This window comes from Pipra filicauda, unplaced genomic scaffold, assembly GCF_003945595.2.
Source record: "Pipra filicauda isolate LSUMZ 115617 unplaced genomic scaffold, ASM394559v2 scaffold34_size3990699_pilon, whole genome shotgun sequence".
NCBI lineage: Eukaryota > Metazoa > Chordata > Aves > Passeriformes > Pipridae > Pipra > Pipra filicauda.
Window position 1 is genome coordinate 2,640,117 of NW_024104476.1, and position 15,945 is coordinate 2,656,061.

A 15,945-nucleotide genomic window follows, 5' to 3' on the forward strand; every position below is an offset into this window, starting at 1 on the left:
TGTTTGTAGGCAACTGAAAAAGGAGGTACATGTGGCTACAAAGGGGAGGAGGAGAAGCTACAGGGTAAGGCAGTGGCAGTGATGTGAAGGCATCTGAAAGCCACAAGAGTACACATTGTATGCATCTGATCTGCTAATAGACAGTAAAAGGGGCTTTTCATGAGAGGTAGTTCTTACCAGAGAAGACCAAGCTGGGACTCTTGTCAGCAGTATCATCAGAAATGAGCAAAAACTTTCTAATCCAGCAGGAATCTTAGAAACTTTAGCTAGTCAGCATGTTACAGAGGACAATGTTGAGGAAATGCCTTTGGGCTGGAGCTGAAGCTGAATGTGGAGTCTGGCATGGAAAGTGCTGAAAGAAAGCAACTGCATCTCCTGGCATAACACATCAGGGAGCCATGCTGGGACAGGGCAAGACTCCATGTGGTGCGTGCTCTGCAATGGAGATGGAAGGGTCATACCCCACCCCCCAAGAAGGTTGTGGCTACACATTTGTATTAGGCTGTTATTAAAGCACTAGTGACATCAATCACTTTATGGTAACACAGGGCAGGCGAGCAGGCACAGCAAGCTTCCATTAGATCCTTGATCAGATGCACACACTCTGTCTTGCTACTGGGTTTATTCAGATGTGATGGCGGAGAAAGTGATTTGGTTTTATGTAAATAATAACAAGGCTTTATTCCTGCCTAGCTGTTGCATATCCCATTGAAGCAGAAAGACTCTAATTTTACTCCAGGGATGCCCACCAGAAGCCCTGTGAAGTAGCTGTTGCCACGAGGTGCACCTGTGGGATGATGATGTCCACTGCACTGCCCCCTCTGCAGCCTCTAGTTTTCTCTCCTGGGCTGCAGCTGGAAAGAAAAGTCTACTCCAGGCTGGCACAGGAATGTCTCATAGCTATTGGCATTGGGATTTTTTGCCCTGTGCAAGCAAACGTAGTGCCAACAGATCTTGACCAAATCTACAAATTTTATGGTTAAAGATGAAATGGTTGCCAGTCTCTACTTATTGTGGAGTCTAGAAAATAGCACAGGAGCATAGCCTGCCTCAGAGTGGGAGAGGCACAGACAAGGTCCAATGGTCAGGAATTTTCTAAGGATCAAGAATATCTTAAAGAAATATTTTAAAGAAATCATAGAAGTGATACAGGCTGTTTCTGACAGTCCTGCAGGAATATGTCTTACATGACTATGAAGTTGTGCCTGTTTTTCACAGGTAGTTTTTTTACTTTTTAGCAGAGTGGGGTACACTACTGCCAGCTCTTAAACAACATTGCTTTTCAAGGATATTTGACAGAGGGTGGGATTTGGTTTTTAATTGGTTCTTTTTTGGTGGTTTTTGTTCGTTTGTTTGGTTTTGAGAGTGATGGTGGTAGAGTTTTCTTTTTTTTGAAGAGAAGATTTGCCCTTGGATCTCACCTTTACAAGTGCATTAGCCATACTAGCTGGTACACCAGGGCTAACCTTGAGTTGGACAGAGATTTCTCTATAAGATAAGTTATTTATATTCAAGGCTCAGGTCATAGTTTATTTTTTCAGTTCTAATTTTTTCATTATTTTTCTAAAAGTTATAATACAAAGGGTATTACAAAAGTTAAGAAAAAAAAGGTCACAAACAAAAGCAGTAAGATATCTTTCAACATAATACAATTGCTATAGATATTTTTCTGCATCTCCGTAATAAACATATATTCACTGCTAATTTTGCTGGAAATACAAAGCACCCTGAATGAACATGGTACCACAGGAGAAAACAGCCAGGACAACTGCAATGATTTCTGCTGTGTTCATCCCACAGGAGAGCGAGACGGTGGTCAGCTGACTCCCAGCTAGTGATTGGAGTTCAGAGCACCTTGTTCCTTCAGGGTCCTCAATTTTATTCAGATTTGGCTTGTACCAGGTGATTAAACCAATATTGGAGCAGGTGCAGTCCAGAGGGGTAACTTAAATTGATTATGCAGTGGCAATGTTAGGCCCAGTTTTCGGAGCTTGGTTAAGCACTGAAATGTGTCAGCACTTAGATTTCTGAAAAGCCTAACTGCTGATAGAGATCCTTGACAGAAATATTACAGAGGCCTTGTAAAACATCTGGGCTTATGTAGGGCTCCTTTTCCACACCACAAAATGTTCCCAGCCAAAGGGTCTCGGCTGTGGAGTTCTATATCCCTGCCAGGACCCCAGAGATGTCAGCACAGCCCCTGAAGTCCAGACGGGACTGGAAGGCTCCAGGTTCAATGTATGTAATGTCATTGCCTGTAAAGATGAGAGTTATATTGCTGATATTCTGCAGAACATGCACATCTGCTGCTGTGATTGCTCCTGTGTTGTTTGTTTGAAAGTTGAGGTATTTGAGGTTTTGAGTGGGAAAGCTGGGAGGAAGCTGCAATGAAGAGATGTGGTTGCTGCCCAAGATGAGGGTATCTAAGCCATCCAGATTTGTCATTGGAATGAAGGACATACTGGTTATTCCTGTCTGTGTTAAGACAAGCTTCTCCAGGGAACGCGGGCCAGCAAACGCTGTGTGAGACAGAAACATGAGCAGGTCTCCTGTCAGCACAATTGTCTTCAGCTGCCTGTTGCTGTGAAAGGTGCCATCATAACCCGGTTGATCTGACACCTTGAGAAAACAATAGAAAGCAGCATCAGTGGCCTGTCTTGCAAAACTCTTCCGGTATATGTGATTACCCAAACTGAACCTCCTGTCTGTAAAAGCTCATGATCAGTTGCCTTCACCACGATAAAAGTGTCTTTTTCAGTGATGTTTATCTGGTACTTTTAAGTTCACATTTAATTACAGGGTTCTGCTGAGAAGAAAAACCTGCCCTGAAATGGTGAGTGTGAGGAGGCATTTGTGGGAGGCAGGGAGACAGGAGGTTTTTAGTGTCCAACTTAATAAAATGAAAATTTCTAAGGACCAAACATGTCTTTCTCCAGATTTTAGGGAAGAATATAGAAAAATGAATAAAAACCTGCTGCAGTGACTTTGCTGTCACTACTGTCTTAGAAGCAGCAATATCTGGAAAATGCCTGTTTCACCCACTGTTCTGCAAATGATTGTCATCAGTGGAGAAGCCTAGATATTGCCCAAGTGGATCAATCTCTGCTTAGCAAAAAAACTCACCAGCTATCTGAAGCTGTCTGAAGGTGTCCCTGTGAAGGCAGGGAGATGCTGCTGTGGTGTGCTCCAGAGGTCTCTGTCTCTGGCAGGGGGTTTCACCAATGTGATGAGCAGAAGTGAAGATGCTCCTTCCATACCTTGTTAAGTCCGAGAGAAGAAACTTCAACTCAGAGAAGGTTGAATCCTGGAGGGAAGGCAGCACATTGAAGCTGAAGTTGAGGATTTCTGTTGTGACAGGTACTTTTTCAGAAAGCTTCCTCAGTCCTAAACCTTCGTGGCTATGGCTTTTATTTGCTGTAATCTGTGGAAGATTACAGTGAAGCTGATAGAGCTATGTACTGTGAATATAAATAGGAAAATAAAACCCAACTAGCACAACCCCCAAATAAACCCAAACAGAGTTTTGAATTATTTAAAATGCAGCAGCCAAAACCCTAGGAAGCCTCAGCACAAGCTTGCAATGGACAGCCCGGGGGGTTTGTGGAGTGTGTTTTTAAAATGAATACCTTGAAACTCTCTTGTACTAATTTGAAGTGTGTTTCATTTGCAGTAGTTTCTTATCAAAGTTAGCACATACAAGAATTGTTTACTCTTCTGGATGAATTATTAATCATTAAAAAAGCATTCCTACAAAGTAGTTTTAAATTCCAAATATCATGAGTCTTGTAACAAAACTTACTACAAGAGAAGTCTTAAGTAAACCTTACAGAGAGGAGGTAAAAAAAAAGCAGGTCTGGAAAATGTTGGATATGAACTACATTACACACTGCAGTGAGAAGACAGCAGGAATGCTAAGTCTTAGAATGTCCATGAAGGATTTTCAGTTTAAGTGAAAATAAATCAATTTATTACACAGAGAAGTCTACCCTGTGGCTACCAGGGAAATTCATTAAATGTGCCTGACCTGCCTTTGCTGGTGATTACACAGAAGTCAACCAGAATCTGGGAAGCACCATCTTGAAACAGGCTGCCTTACTGCTCCAAATGCTGGGAGTGCTCAGAGCACCGCCCTGGTCCCAGCTGCCATGCTGCAATGGGGAGTGTGAGCACAGCCAGTGCAGCACCAGCCACCTCCTCGCCCAGGCCCAGCCTAGAAAGGTTGGGTCCCTGGGACTACGTGGGAGCTGCAGCTTTGGCAATACCCTTGCCAGTCACCTTGCAGACGTTCTGCTTGTGGGTAAGTAAAAGCACGTGTGGCACAGCTGGCCAGCACAAGCACTTTAGTTGATACAAAGCAATTCTGCTAGTGGAGCAGAGCAAGCAGGGGCAGCAGTTGTGTGTTCAGAGGGAAATGCCCTGGAGCCTGGAGCCCGTGACGTGTAAGGGAGAGTGCAGATGTGCACCCTGTGGGTGGGAGCACGTGGCCTGTCGGGGTTTGCTGAGGTGCATCTCTGTGGGCCCTGGGGAATAGTCTGAGCATGGGGCTCAGGTCGTTCTGTCGACATGCAACTATTTCAGGCTAAACCACGTCTCTGCCTGTCTCTGGCTTAGGAGATGCAGGTGGGCAGTGTCAGCACTCAGCAGCTTCAGAGGAGAGGGCTAATTAGTAGTATTTGTTGCAAGCCACAAGCTGGATATGGTGAACACTTTCTTCCTTTCCTTTAAGCACAAATCCTGTACCTGGATGCTGTTCAGGGAGTCTCTGTGAGGCAACATGACCTGACACTGCTCCAGGCACTGCAGCCTGTTAGGCAGTGGCAGAGAGATGCTGGCAGCAGCATGGTGGAGGAAGTCTAGAGGGACTGTCACCACCAAATTCCCCATCTGGGTGGGGAGTGCAGCTCCTCTACTGTCCTGCTCCCTCTGGCATGCTAGGTCCCAGCTGGAGTTCTGTGCCAGCTGGACAGCACCCAGGGACAGGACCAGCAGAGAGTGACAAGTCAGTGCTGAGCCGTGGCCAGGGGGGCAGAAAGCCACCCCAGTACCTGCTGTGATAGTACTTGTGATAGCACAGGGACCACAGGGACTCAGGTCCAGCCTAGAAGAACTGAAATAATACAGTATCAGTCACTACAAAAATGGGAAAATCCTACCTTAGAAAAGCTGATGCTTTCAGTACTGATAAGCAAAGAAAAACCTGTGGAACTAACTGCTGCTATGTGCAGTTTAGACAGATAAAAGTTATTTAGCTGTCACTATAAAGGACAACAGTGCCTATGTTTTGCCATTCAAATAAAACAGTGAGTAAGCAACTCTCCATATGCTTCAGGGCATGAAGTGGCTCTCACAGGGAGCTGAAGAGACACTATCCTGCTGGGGATCCTGTTGTACAGCTCTGAGTGCTCAGGGATTTGTAGATTTAATTCAACGAGGAATTTGTTATTGGCCCCAAATGTGTGCTGCTTAAGGCTGCTTTTCCATTGCGCTTCTTCCCTGAATCAAAAACCTTGACTTTTTTTCTGTTGTCTCCCAGTTGGAATAGAAAAGACAACAGAAGAAAAGATTAAAAAAAAGAAAAATCTTATTGGGTCAGTTTTTCTTCTACCTCTGGAAAAACCCTGGTATTTTCTTATTAATTTCATGTGGTATTGCATACTGACCAAACAGCAAATAGAGACGTCATCATCCCACCACTGTGTACAAGTTCCTGTATGAAGAGCACAGCACAAGAGACAAAAATCCTCTATCTGGCTCTCATACCTCTTAAATACCCCTGTGAAACTTTATCATCCTTCAAGCTCTCTGAGGGATGATGGGCTGGTTTGATCAAACCAGTGCTAGTTTGATGGGCTCCCAAAGTCTCCATCAGTGGTGGGAGAGACAGTGAGGGTGCACAGATGTGCAGGTGTGAGGATGAGGAGGAGGGACAGTGGCTGATGTCCCCAAGCATATATCAAGACACCTGCCTTATTTCTCTGATAAAGACCTTCAAATTCCCCTGAGATAAATCCCTTGGGAACTGGAAACATTGGAACGTTAGCAGGCGGGTAGTCACCTCAGATGTGTCCAGCTCCTGTATATCAAGAGGGACTGGTGTCTGTCACTCACCTCCACGCACATCGTCTCTGCAGCACCGGATGCTTTGCAGCTGACACGGGCAAGTGCTGTGAAAACCACAGGCCATGATGGAGAGAGGTGGGTTGCTGCACTGGCTGATCTTGTGCTGCCTTCCCTGAATGAAAGTGAGACTGACCAGAGATCAGATAAACTGGGGCACTTGGCTAGAAAGCAGGTTGCCAGGAAAAAATAAGCTTGCTGGACTTCCCAGACACAGTGTGAGAAAAACAATATAGTTTCAGAGCAAAAGAGGAACTTGCCTGCTTTAAATATAGCCAAGTTACTGTGCACTGATGCTTTTCTGGAGCAGATTTTTAAAAAGTGGAAACTGAGGGAACTCAGTCTATGCTCATGTAGAGTGAAATGTCTCTGCTAAGTACAGGGTAGTGCAGAAGAGACTGTAGTATCTCACCAAAGGGGAATTTAGTGCAATGGGGAGTTTGAGTTGAACAAAATTTGATTAATCACTTAGGAAAGGCACAAAATCTTGTAAAACAGCTGAAGGCCAGAGTTCTGCTTTGTGGACTGGTAGCAGTGGTGCACTTGGTGGTGTTAGTTTTACAGTGGACTCAATGACCTTAGAGGTCTTTTCCAACCTAAACCATTCTATGATTCTATGACTCTTAAGATTTTTGCCTGTATTTCTGGAAAAAGGATTGTGATGCTTATGCATGACTCTTGCAGTAGAAACAGTAGAGCTAAAAAGCAATACTTCAATCTGAAAATGAACACTCTTTCTCTTGTATTTAGCTTACAGGGAACAATCAGTTTTTTGGAATGGGACAATATAACTAACCATCTCTAAGATGGCTCTGTATGTGGCAGCTGCAGGCAGGAGGGGATCTTGTGCCAGCCAAAGATGTCTGGTCCTCATGGCCCAGGACAGCACTGAGTGCTGACTCTGAGTCAAACAGCTCAATGTGCCTTTTTCTTTCTTTTCTTAAATGACTGAATTATCACCTTGACAACTTTGTCTTCCGTAGGCTTAAGCAGCAGTCTTTCTAGAAGAGTAGAGAAAGGTGTGATGAAAACTTACTGGGTTCAGCAAACATGCCCTAGCTCGATAGAGCTGATCCAGCACCAGTAATTCAGTCAGTGAAGGCTCAAGCAATCAATATGCCAACTGGAGAGCATCAAGCTTGACACCCGGGAAGGTGGAGATACCTAAGCTTCTATGGTGCCAAGGCCAAGCACAAAAGCAGTGGCTTCAGCTCTGAAATACAGCTGTGCTGGTAGCTGGAGCTGATGTCACCTGAGCCATGCTGTGCTCATCCCTACAGGCAGCTGAGGAGAGGGAAGCAGTCAACATATCGGGAGGGAAGCTTAAAATCCAGTGCAGAGCTCAGTCCATTTTGCATACTTAGCTAAAGCTGTTGAGTGGGCTGTTGAGGCTGGCAGGCACTGAGAGGCCACAGAACCGGTGACCTGCTGCTGTGTCATTCTGCCACTAGGATGCTTCTGTGCCGACCTGATTGGCTGGGTTTTTTAGTCCTCTTTAATTTATAGTATACAAAAGAAAGTAGCTTCTCTGAATGACAAACTGAAAAGCTCACTCCACATCCCACTAACAGTTCTGTCTCTTTCCCAGTCAGTCTTGTGTTTTCTGGGAATTCTGCTCACCCTGCAGCTGGTTGCAAGAAGTTCAGAGGAATTTGTATGATACGTTTACTTCTTGTTTATCTGCCGTTTCCCATGTTAATGCTCAAGGGCATCCCTGTGTAATGGATTTGTGTAGCCAGGTTTTGGTGGGGGGGTTGTGGGTGACCAGGGGCTACAGGGGTGACGTTTGTGAGAAGCTGCCAAAAGCTTCTCCCATGTCCAGAAGAACTAATGGCTCCAGGATGGACCCACTGCTGGCCAAGGCTGAGCCATTCAGGAATGATAGCAATGCCTCTGTGATAACCTATTTAAGAAGGAAAAAAATATTGTGCAGAGGTAATTGCAGCCAGAGAAGAGCAGAGTGAGAATATGTGAGAGGAACATCAGAGTCAATGTAGAAGGAAGAGGAGGAGGTGCTCCAGGTGCCGGAGCTGGGATTCCCCTGCAGCCTGTGGTGCAGACCTTGGTGAGGCAGCTGTCCCCCTGCAGTCCATGGAGGACCATGGGGATGCAGAGTTCCACCTGCAGCCTGTGGAGGAGACCCACGCTGGAGCAGGTGGATGCCTGAAAGAGGGCTGTGAACCCATGGGAAACCCATGCTGGGGCAGGGACCTGGCAGAGACTTGCAGACCCATGGAGAGAGGAGCCCACACTGGAGGAGGTTTGCTGGTAGGACCTGCGGTCCTGTCAGGGTCCCATGCTGGAGCAGCCTATGCCTGAAGGACTTCACTCCGTGGAAAAATGACCTACATTGGAGCAGCTCTTGGATGACTCATGTTGGAGAAGTTCATGGAAGACTGTGTCCTGCGGGAGAGACTCCATGCTGTTGAGGAAATGGGAAGATTTATTATTCAAATAATGAATTCTGGGGCCTGACTCAATTTCATAGAATCATAGAATACCCTGAGTGGGAGGTGATGCACAAGGATCATAAAGTCCAGTTCCGGGCCCTGCACAGGACAACCCCAAGAATCACACCATGTGCCTGAGAGCATTGTCCAAAAGCCTCTTGAACTCTGTCAGGTTTGGTGCTGTGACCATTCCCCTGGGGAGCCTGTTCCAGTGCACAATCACCCTCTGGGTGAAGAACTGTTTCCTAATATCCAACCTAAACCTCTCCTGACTCAACTTCATGCCATTCCCTTCGGTCCTGTCACTGGTCACCAAAGAGAAGAGATCAGTGCCTGCCCCTGCTTCTCCTCATGAGGAAGCTGTGTCATTTTCTCCAGCCTGAACAGACCAAGTGACCTCAGCTGCTTCGCATATGGCTTTGCCTCCAGACCCTTCACCATCACTGTGATCCTCCTTTGGATGCTCTCTAATAGATTTATATCTTATATTGAGGCTTCCAAAACTGCACACAACACTTCAGGTAATGAAGAATTTGTTATGAAATAAGTACTGGGTGACTGAAGGTCAAGAAGAACTTGAGTTATTCATAACCTGTGCCTATCTGATTAATTTAGATCTTTGTGCTTTTAAAACAAAATGGGGAGAGGTAAGAATTTATGGCAGCAGGAGAGGGTTTTGGTGCTGGCAGGGGGCATTGCTATGGACACCCACCATGGGCTTGAGCAGGCTGCAGACACTCTGTGACTGCAGCAGCCAGGGCTGTTGCAGGCTGATTCACCTCTCGTATTCATCCAGGATTGCTCTTCTGCCTGCTGGTGTTTGCTGTTCCCAGGTGCTGGGTGGATTCTTCCTCCATCACTGCATTCAGGGGGCTGTCAGACCACAGGGGTTGCTGGGAGAGTTCCCTCATGAGGAATTTGCTGCTCTTAATTTTACCTCCTCTGTGCTTGGCTGAAACTCTTTCCACTCTGAAGATGGTGAATTTAGGAGCACGCAAACAGCAGCAGTAATAATTGCCTCCAGTGTGACTGTGCTCATCTCTAAGTGCTCGTGAGATGCTGCATGCTGCTGAGGGCTGAGCACATTACTCCCTCTGCACTGCACCTCCAGTGCTGTGGCACCCCACAGTGAGTCTCCCCTGCAGTTAGAAAGTCCCCTGGAGAGGGTGGTACATCCCACAGAGGTTCTCCATTTTAAACTGATTTCTTGAGCTAGACAGGCTTGAGCTAGGCAGGCTTGAGCTAGACAGAGCTCACAAGGCTTACCAAAATGCAGTGAGTCACTCCGTGTCTGCCCATGGGCGGTGGACCTTCCCCCACCAAAACCCCACCAGGGATGTAGTGTTAGTCCCAGAGGGACCCTGACAATGAAGTGCTGGTGTGCTCCTCAGCCCAGCCAAGTTGCACAGACCTGGGCATCACATAGGCTGTTGGCATGATGCTGAATTCACAGGATGCCAGTTCCCACCCCGGACACAGAAAGGTGGGTCCCATTTCCGGATGGGAGGAGGTGAGACGCAGGAGCCTCTCCATCTGGGTAAGAGGATGGCTGGCTGGGTCGAGGAGAAATCATGTTTGATGTCAAATCCACCTGGCTGACCTTGTGCCTGGCCTGGCCCAGCCCAGGTTTCCTGGTCAGAGCACTGAGTGCCACTCCTTCAAAAAGGAGTGCTGCAGGTGGGATGAACCTAGAAAATTGCTCCTCTTCCTTGGTTGCCTTGGAAAAATTGTGTAATGACTGTAGAAGTAAGTGGGAATCAATCTAAGACATAAAAAAAAAAGTGCAGTGAGTTGTGTATCTGTATTAAAAAGACTTTAATACCCTCAGAATCCCTATGAGATCTTCATTCTCTCATATTTAACATTTAAATCATGTCAATCTCTGGGTCTTTCATAGCTCTGAAGAAAAAAAGATTGCCAACCCAGTACATCAAGGTTTCCAAAATATCTATAAATCCTATGCAGGATCAAAGGATTAAAATAGTTTTCAGCCATTTCCTTCAAGTATGGATTTCAAGATTTTCCTTGTTTGTTCTTTTATTTGGTACCGTGAACAAGAGATAGGAATCCAGATGCTTGCTTTAAATGCTGCATGTTAAGTACCCAGACCAGGATCTGCCTTGAAGCAGTGTGATTTGTGCTGTGACAGCTCCCCCGCTGTGCCTGTGTGATACCCCAAGAAGATGAAACATGGCAGCTGGGGAGGACCAGGACCACCTGCCCTGCCACAAACACACATCTCCGAACAGGAAAACCTGTGTGGGCTCTGCTGCCTGTGCAGCAGGTTTTGCAGGCTCAGGCTGCACTCTAAGAAGCCTAAAACAAGGTGATGCAGCAAGAGCATAAATCACTGTCAGGAAGAAATGGCTTCTGCAAAATATGTCAGACTTTACCAGACTTCATGTGAAAGCACACTGCTTCATGCTGCAGCATTTGATCTTTCTGAAATCCTAAAGAAGGGCAGGAGATAGCAGTCAGATATGCTCTCCAGCCCATGCTCTCTGTGTACATGAGCAATGTCCCTTTGCTTGCCCTTACGGGTGCTGGGGACAAAAGTGGGACAGCAGCTGCAGGACTGCACTTGTGATGCTCTCCCAGCTGGGTACCAATGTGACTGATGGATCTTTCAGAGACCAGGCTGAAGGATCCCCCTGCCCCAGGTGTTCCTCTTCCTCTGCTTTGCCACAACTCCTTGACCAAGCCACCAGCTTCTGTTCTCTGGCACTGATGGTTGAGGTTAGTGCTGAGGACATGTCACAGCTTCAGTCTGAAATTTCCATGACTTGAGCAAACCCCTTGCACAGGTAGTGACCTAGATGTCCCTTGAAAAAGAAGGGACGGTGTGACCAGGGGCATGATGTGAGCACTGCGCATAGAAATATTCCAAACGAATAGAGTGAGAACTCCTCTGGCTGCCTCACTATGGATGGATTGTTCTCTTGTGGATTTTATTTGAGGTAACTTTCAAAAAGATTGATATGCAGGTACTTACCCATGGCACTACTCCTGTGCCATGCCCTGGAACTCCTGGCTTCAGAAGGGGTATCAGTGTTAATTTGTAAGCAGACAGGATGAACAGACTTTCAGGTGATGACTGCAGCTTGCTAGAGGCCAGGGAACACAGGGCTTAGTGGCCCCTGTGCCTGCATCCTGAGTCCTGTCTGGCAGCCAGGAAGCTGAGCTGGCCATGGCTGACGCATGTGAAGCTATGTGAAGTCCTACCAAATGCAGACTGAAAATAGCCAGGATAAAGGCACTATATAGGAAGGAAATTGCTCACAGGAATTAGCAACTGATTCATTACTGATGTCTTGTTCATCCATGTTTCATCTTCAAAGGGAAAACATCTCCTATACTCTCCCTGCAGACACTGTTTCTGTGTAGCTACTGCTATTGCGTTATGCTGCTTAAGTAGATTATGATTTTTAAAAAATTCATAAAATATCCTGAGGACTTCAGTGAGGCAGCTCTCTGTTAGTCTGTGAAACAGCTGTGAGACTTTTTCCTGTCTCAAAAATTCAGCCTCTGTTCCCGCCTAAACAAGCAAAAGACCTGGTGTTCTCGCTCCCCATGGGAGCTAGCACTTTATAGTACTGTATAAGTACTGTAAAGCCAAGATAAAATACAGTTCACAATCATTAGTAACAAGCCATTATTATTCTCTCCAAACAGTACAGAATCTGTCAAACCGGGCTGCACAAGTCTTAAATCCCAAATGGACAATAGAGAAATCTCGTAGTTTTATGAAGTCTGACTTGAATAGTAAGCAAAAAATCAGAATTAAAACCCCTGTGAGCTTCTCCTTTCCTCAGATGGTCTCTGCTGGTCATTGCTTGGCATGGCTTTAGGCAAAAGGAAGTTCTAATTAGCCCTTGCACAGTGAAGCTGGACTGATCACTCGGAGCTGCATTATTGTTTGATTTGGTTTTCTTCAACTGGACACAGATATTAACCTTACAATGGGAGGAGACCAGGCAGAGGTAAAGGAAAAGAGCCAAACTGATGGAGCTTGTGTGTTCGGATTATCTAAAGAACTTCTGGCATGGAGGCTTTGAAATGACAAAAGAGCATCTTAAAAGGAAGCCCTGTTGCTAAGCGACATGAATTGTTGTGTATAGAGCTCCAGGAAGAGAGGAGAGAAACCTCTATGCTGCTTTTAAGTAAGAAATGCTGGTGAGGAGCCATAGCTACATCCACACATGCAGTGTGTTTAAAGTGTCCCAGCCTTGTCCTGGCTGAGAGGGGGTTTTCCATGACCTTTTGGTACAGGGTGGCTGCTGGTGAGACTGTATAGGCAGATGAGTGCCACCTCTTCTCCTCCACCTGCTGAAATGCAGGAGCAGGCATTTCTGGTCAGAATGAGTGAGAATAATTGGAGAACCCCAAAACTGCCATGATAAGGAAAAAAAAATAGGTCATGCTCAGCCAGATGCCTTAGGTACTTGAAGTGATATTTCAACAGTTTTGATTGCATCAATTAACTTCTCAAGTTTCCCTTCTCTTTCTCCCCCATTCATATTAATAAATTCTTGTCTTTCACACTGATGGTCTTTGCCTGATGAGCATCCTTGCAGCTAGCAGATAACTGCTGGTTATGACACAGGATGTAACGAGGTAAAATGCATACTGTTCCGGTAGGGAATATGTCAATGCTCTAAATATGTTTTGCCACAGCATAACATTTGTTCCTTTGTCCTCACCATGCTTCAGAGATGGGGCTCTGAAGTTTCTATGCTCACAGTGATCTTGCCTTTCTTGCCAAGCATGAATCATTGACTGATTTGATTAACTGATGAGAAAACAAACCAACCTCTCTGCTAAAATTCTGAGTTTTTTTATGTGGCTGTTGGGAGTTGAGACTGAGGTTGGGTGCTGCTAATGAGCCGTTTCTATCAGATGGCTTTGAAATGGTAAATTCTTGTAACTCAGCCAAACTAGAAATGTGGATCTGAAAAGAGTGGTCCCATGCATGCAGAGCTATTCCACAGTGGGGCCATGCCCCCTTTGCTGACTGGACTCAGCAGAGTCCAACGACCCGGGGCCACTGGTCCTTTCTTCCATCAGATACTTTCTCCAGAAATTCTGTCTGTTCTAATGTCTGCTTTCTTGTGTGCTTTTTTTTGTTTGTTTGTTTGTTTGTTTTGTTTTTTAATATATACACCAAATACCTAGTCTCTCTTTCCAAAACTCTGTGCAAGGGGAAGAATTCGCGAAATGTTTAGACTTGCTGAGTTTGTCAGATTCAGTTCAGAGACAGGCTGGTTTACGCTTCAGCCCCCTGAAAGATTGCTGGGCAAATGTTCTACACTATTGCCAGAAACTGTCTGCAGGTTGGTCATTAGTCTTTTAAAAGTGTTTCACTTAGCAACTCCGTCTTTGGCAAGGTTTCATTGCCATGAAAGAAAGCACAACAGAGCTTCACACTGCAGCTTATCTTGGTGTTAGTTCTTTGCATATTGCCATCCCTTGAAAATATCAATTGCCTTCAAACGAAAGCCAGAAGCAAGCCATAGCCTTCCCTTGTTTTTCGCAGCGAAATTCTCTCTGTGCTCTCCTGGGGTGGCTGGAAGCAGCTGAACCATCACCACCATAGCAGGGAAGGCCTGGGATGGCTAATCTCTGTAGCACAAAAGGAAGGGAGCAGCAGCTGGCCTCCATCCTCCCACAAGTGATGATGACAAAGTCTTGCTAGGATGGTGTTGGCTGATAGTCAGCTCTTCCTCTGGCATTGGGGCCCGTTGCCTAATTACTCTTGCCGTCAGTTACAGGCTTTTTCCTCTTGGTGCTTCCTTGCTCTAATTTAACTCATTGCTTATTTTGCTGTTGACTGTTGAGAACAATTGACCCTTTCCCCTGCCTAACATCCTCCAGGCTGTTGACACTGCAGGCCCTGTCCCCTCTGCTCCATTGCTTCTCTGCCTGTTTGACTCTGGCAGCTGCTGGTCAGAGCTGTCACCTGAAGCTTGTGGAGATGAAACCACGTGTAAAGAAGTGTTCCCAGCACGTATGTGCATTGTAGTTTGTCATGCTGTCATGCTGATCCGAGCTGCACTGCTTGGGGCAAACACGTGTTTCTCTCAATCTGCAAGGCACCATGGGATGTATATTTTCCTTAGGTTGTAGAAGAGTGGATCTTAAAGAAACACAAGGGGTTGGGCACTGGCACTCCATTTTAATGAGAAAAGAGGCAGTTCCTGATGCTGTGTTAGTGTGATAGAAATAGCAGTGTCTTTCAATGTGCTGCTGTTTGTGAGTGGTAAGCCTGCCCTGGACAGGGTTTGCTTGGCCTGATTAAATGGAACAAACTGGGTGTGGGCAATAGTACTATACAAATAATCTTTTTTACACACGAGTGGAAAAAATAACTCTTCAGAGGAGAATGGTGGGGTGAACAATAGCAGAAAGTAAAATTCCTGTGATCCTGATGAGATTTCCAAAATCTGTCTCCTGTATTATCCTTTTATTTAGTTTTAACTCTTGGTTCTTCTTACAGCTATCTAAGCAGCACCAACAGCAATCTGTGGCTTCCTATTGGACCCAATCTTTCAGAAGTCATACCCACCATTGTGGAGGGAGCAGGATCTTGGGGAGGTTCTTAGAGAGAAGAGGACAGAGGGAAGGACAAAGAGCTGGAGTTTGTAACAGATTTAGTGAGTTGCCTGCTGCCATTTACTTCCAGGAGCCTTCCTTCAACCGTGACTATGTCTAGATTTTCAGTTAACAGCATTTTCCATGGCCTTTCTTGTCGAGGTCCTATTTCAAAACTGCTGTCAATCTGGACCTCATTGCTGCAAGCTGTATGGGATCCCTGGAGTGCACACTGCTGTGCTTTTCTGCTGTTTCAGCTCCCACTCCCGTGTGCTGAGTGGGCACTGTTTGCTAAGGCACTCTGGGATACCCTGAGCATGGCAAGGCAGTGCAGAGTTCTCTTCAGGGTAATCCATCTTCTTCACATTATTTAAATGTTTGTGCACCTTGCAGATGAGTGCTCTTTCTCCTGAGAAGTTTGTTGCATCTATGTTCAGTGATCTACATTGGCGACCTGTTGATGTCTTGTGTAGTTTATAGGATGTTTGTCAGACCTCTTAAACCTGAAAGATTTTGTCATCGCTTAGATGATTCTAAGTGGTGGCAACAGTGCAAAACCAAAAGGACACGTATTTCATGCTGAAATTCACTTCTTGTTCCCCAGGACATGGATTAAACAGACTTTAAACAGAAAGTTTTAAATAAACTTTGTTATCAGAGAGTAAAACTAAGAGTCTGGATAAACAGGAGAATAAATCCGACCATACATTAGGAAAGAGGGAGTAATTATTATTTTAAAACGTAACCTCATGAATTTCTTATCTAAACTGGAAAGTCTTTAAAGACAGAA

General features: G+C 45.6%; 1 protein-coding gene across 1 annotated transcript in view; it reads right to left on the reverse strand.

The window, feature by feature from the left end:
* The window catches only part of CD180 (CD180 molecule), a 31,195-nt gene that overhangs the window by 1,292 nt on the left and 13,958 nt on the right, over positions 1 to 15,945 (reverse strand). The window contains 6 exon segments of the mRNA XM_027732326.2: positions 1,165 to 1,197; positions 1,971 to 2,040; positions 2,043 to 2,606; positions 2,609 to 2,619; positions 3,258 to 3,421; positions 6,109 to 6,232. Of these exon segments, the coding sequence (XP_027588127.2) occupies positions 1,165 to 1,197; positions 1,971 to 2,040; positions 2,043 to 2,606; positions 2,609 to 2,619; positions 3,258 to 3,421; positions 6,109 to 6,232 (966 nt within the window).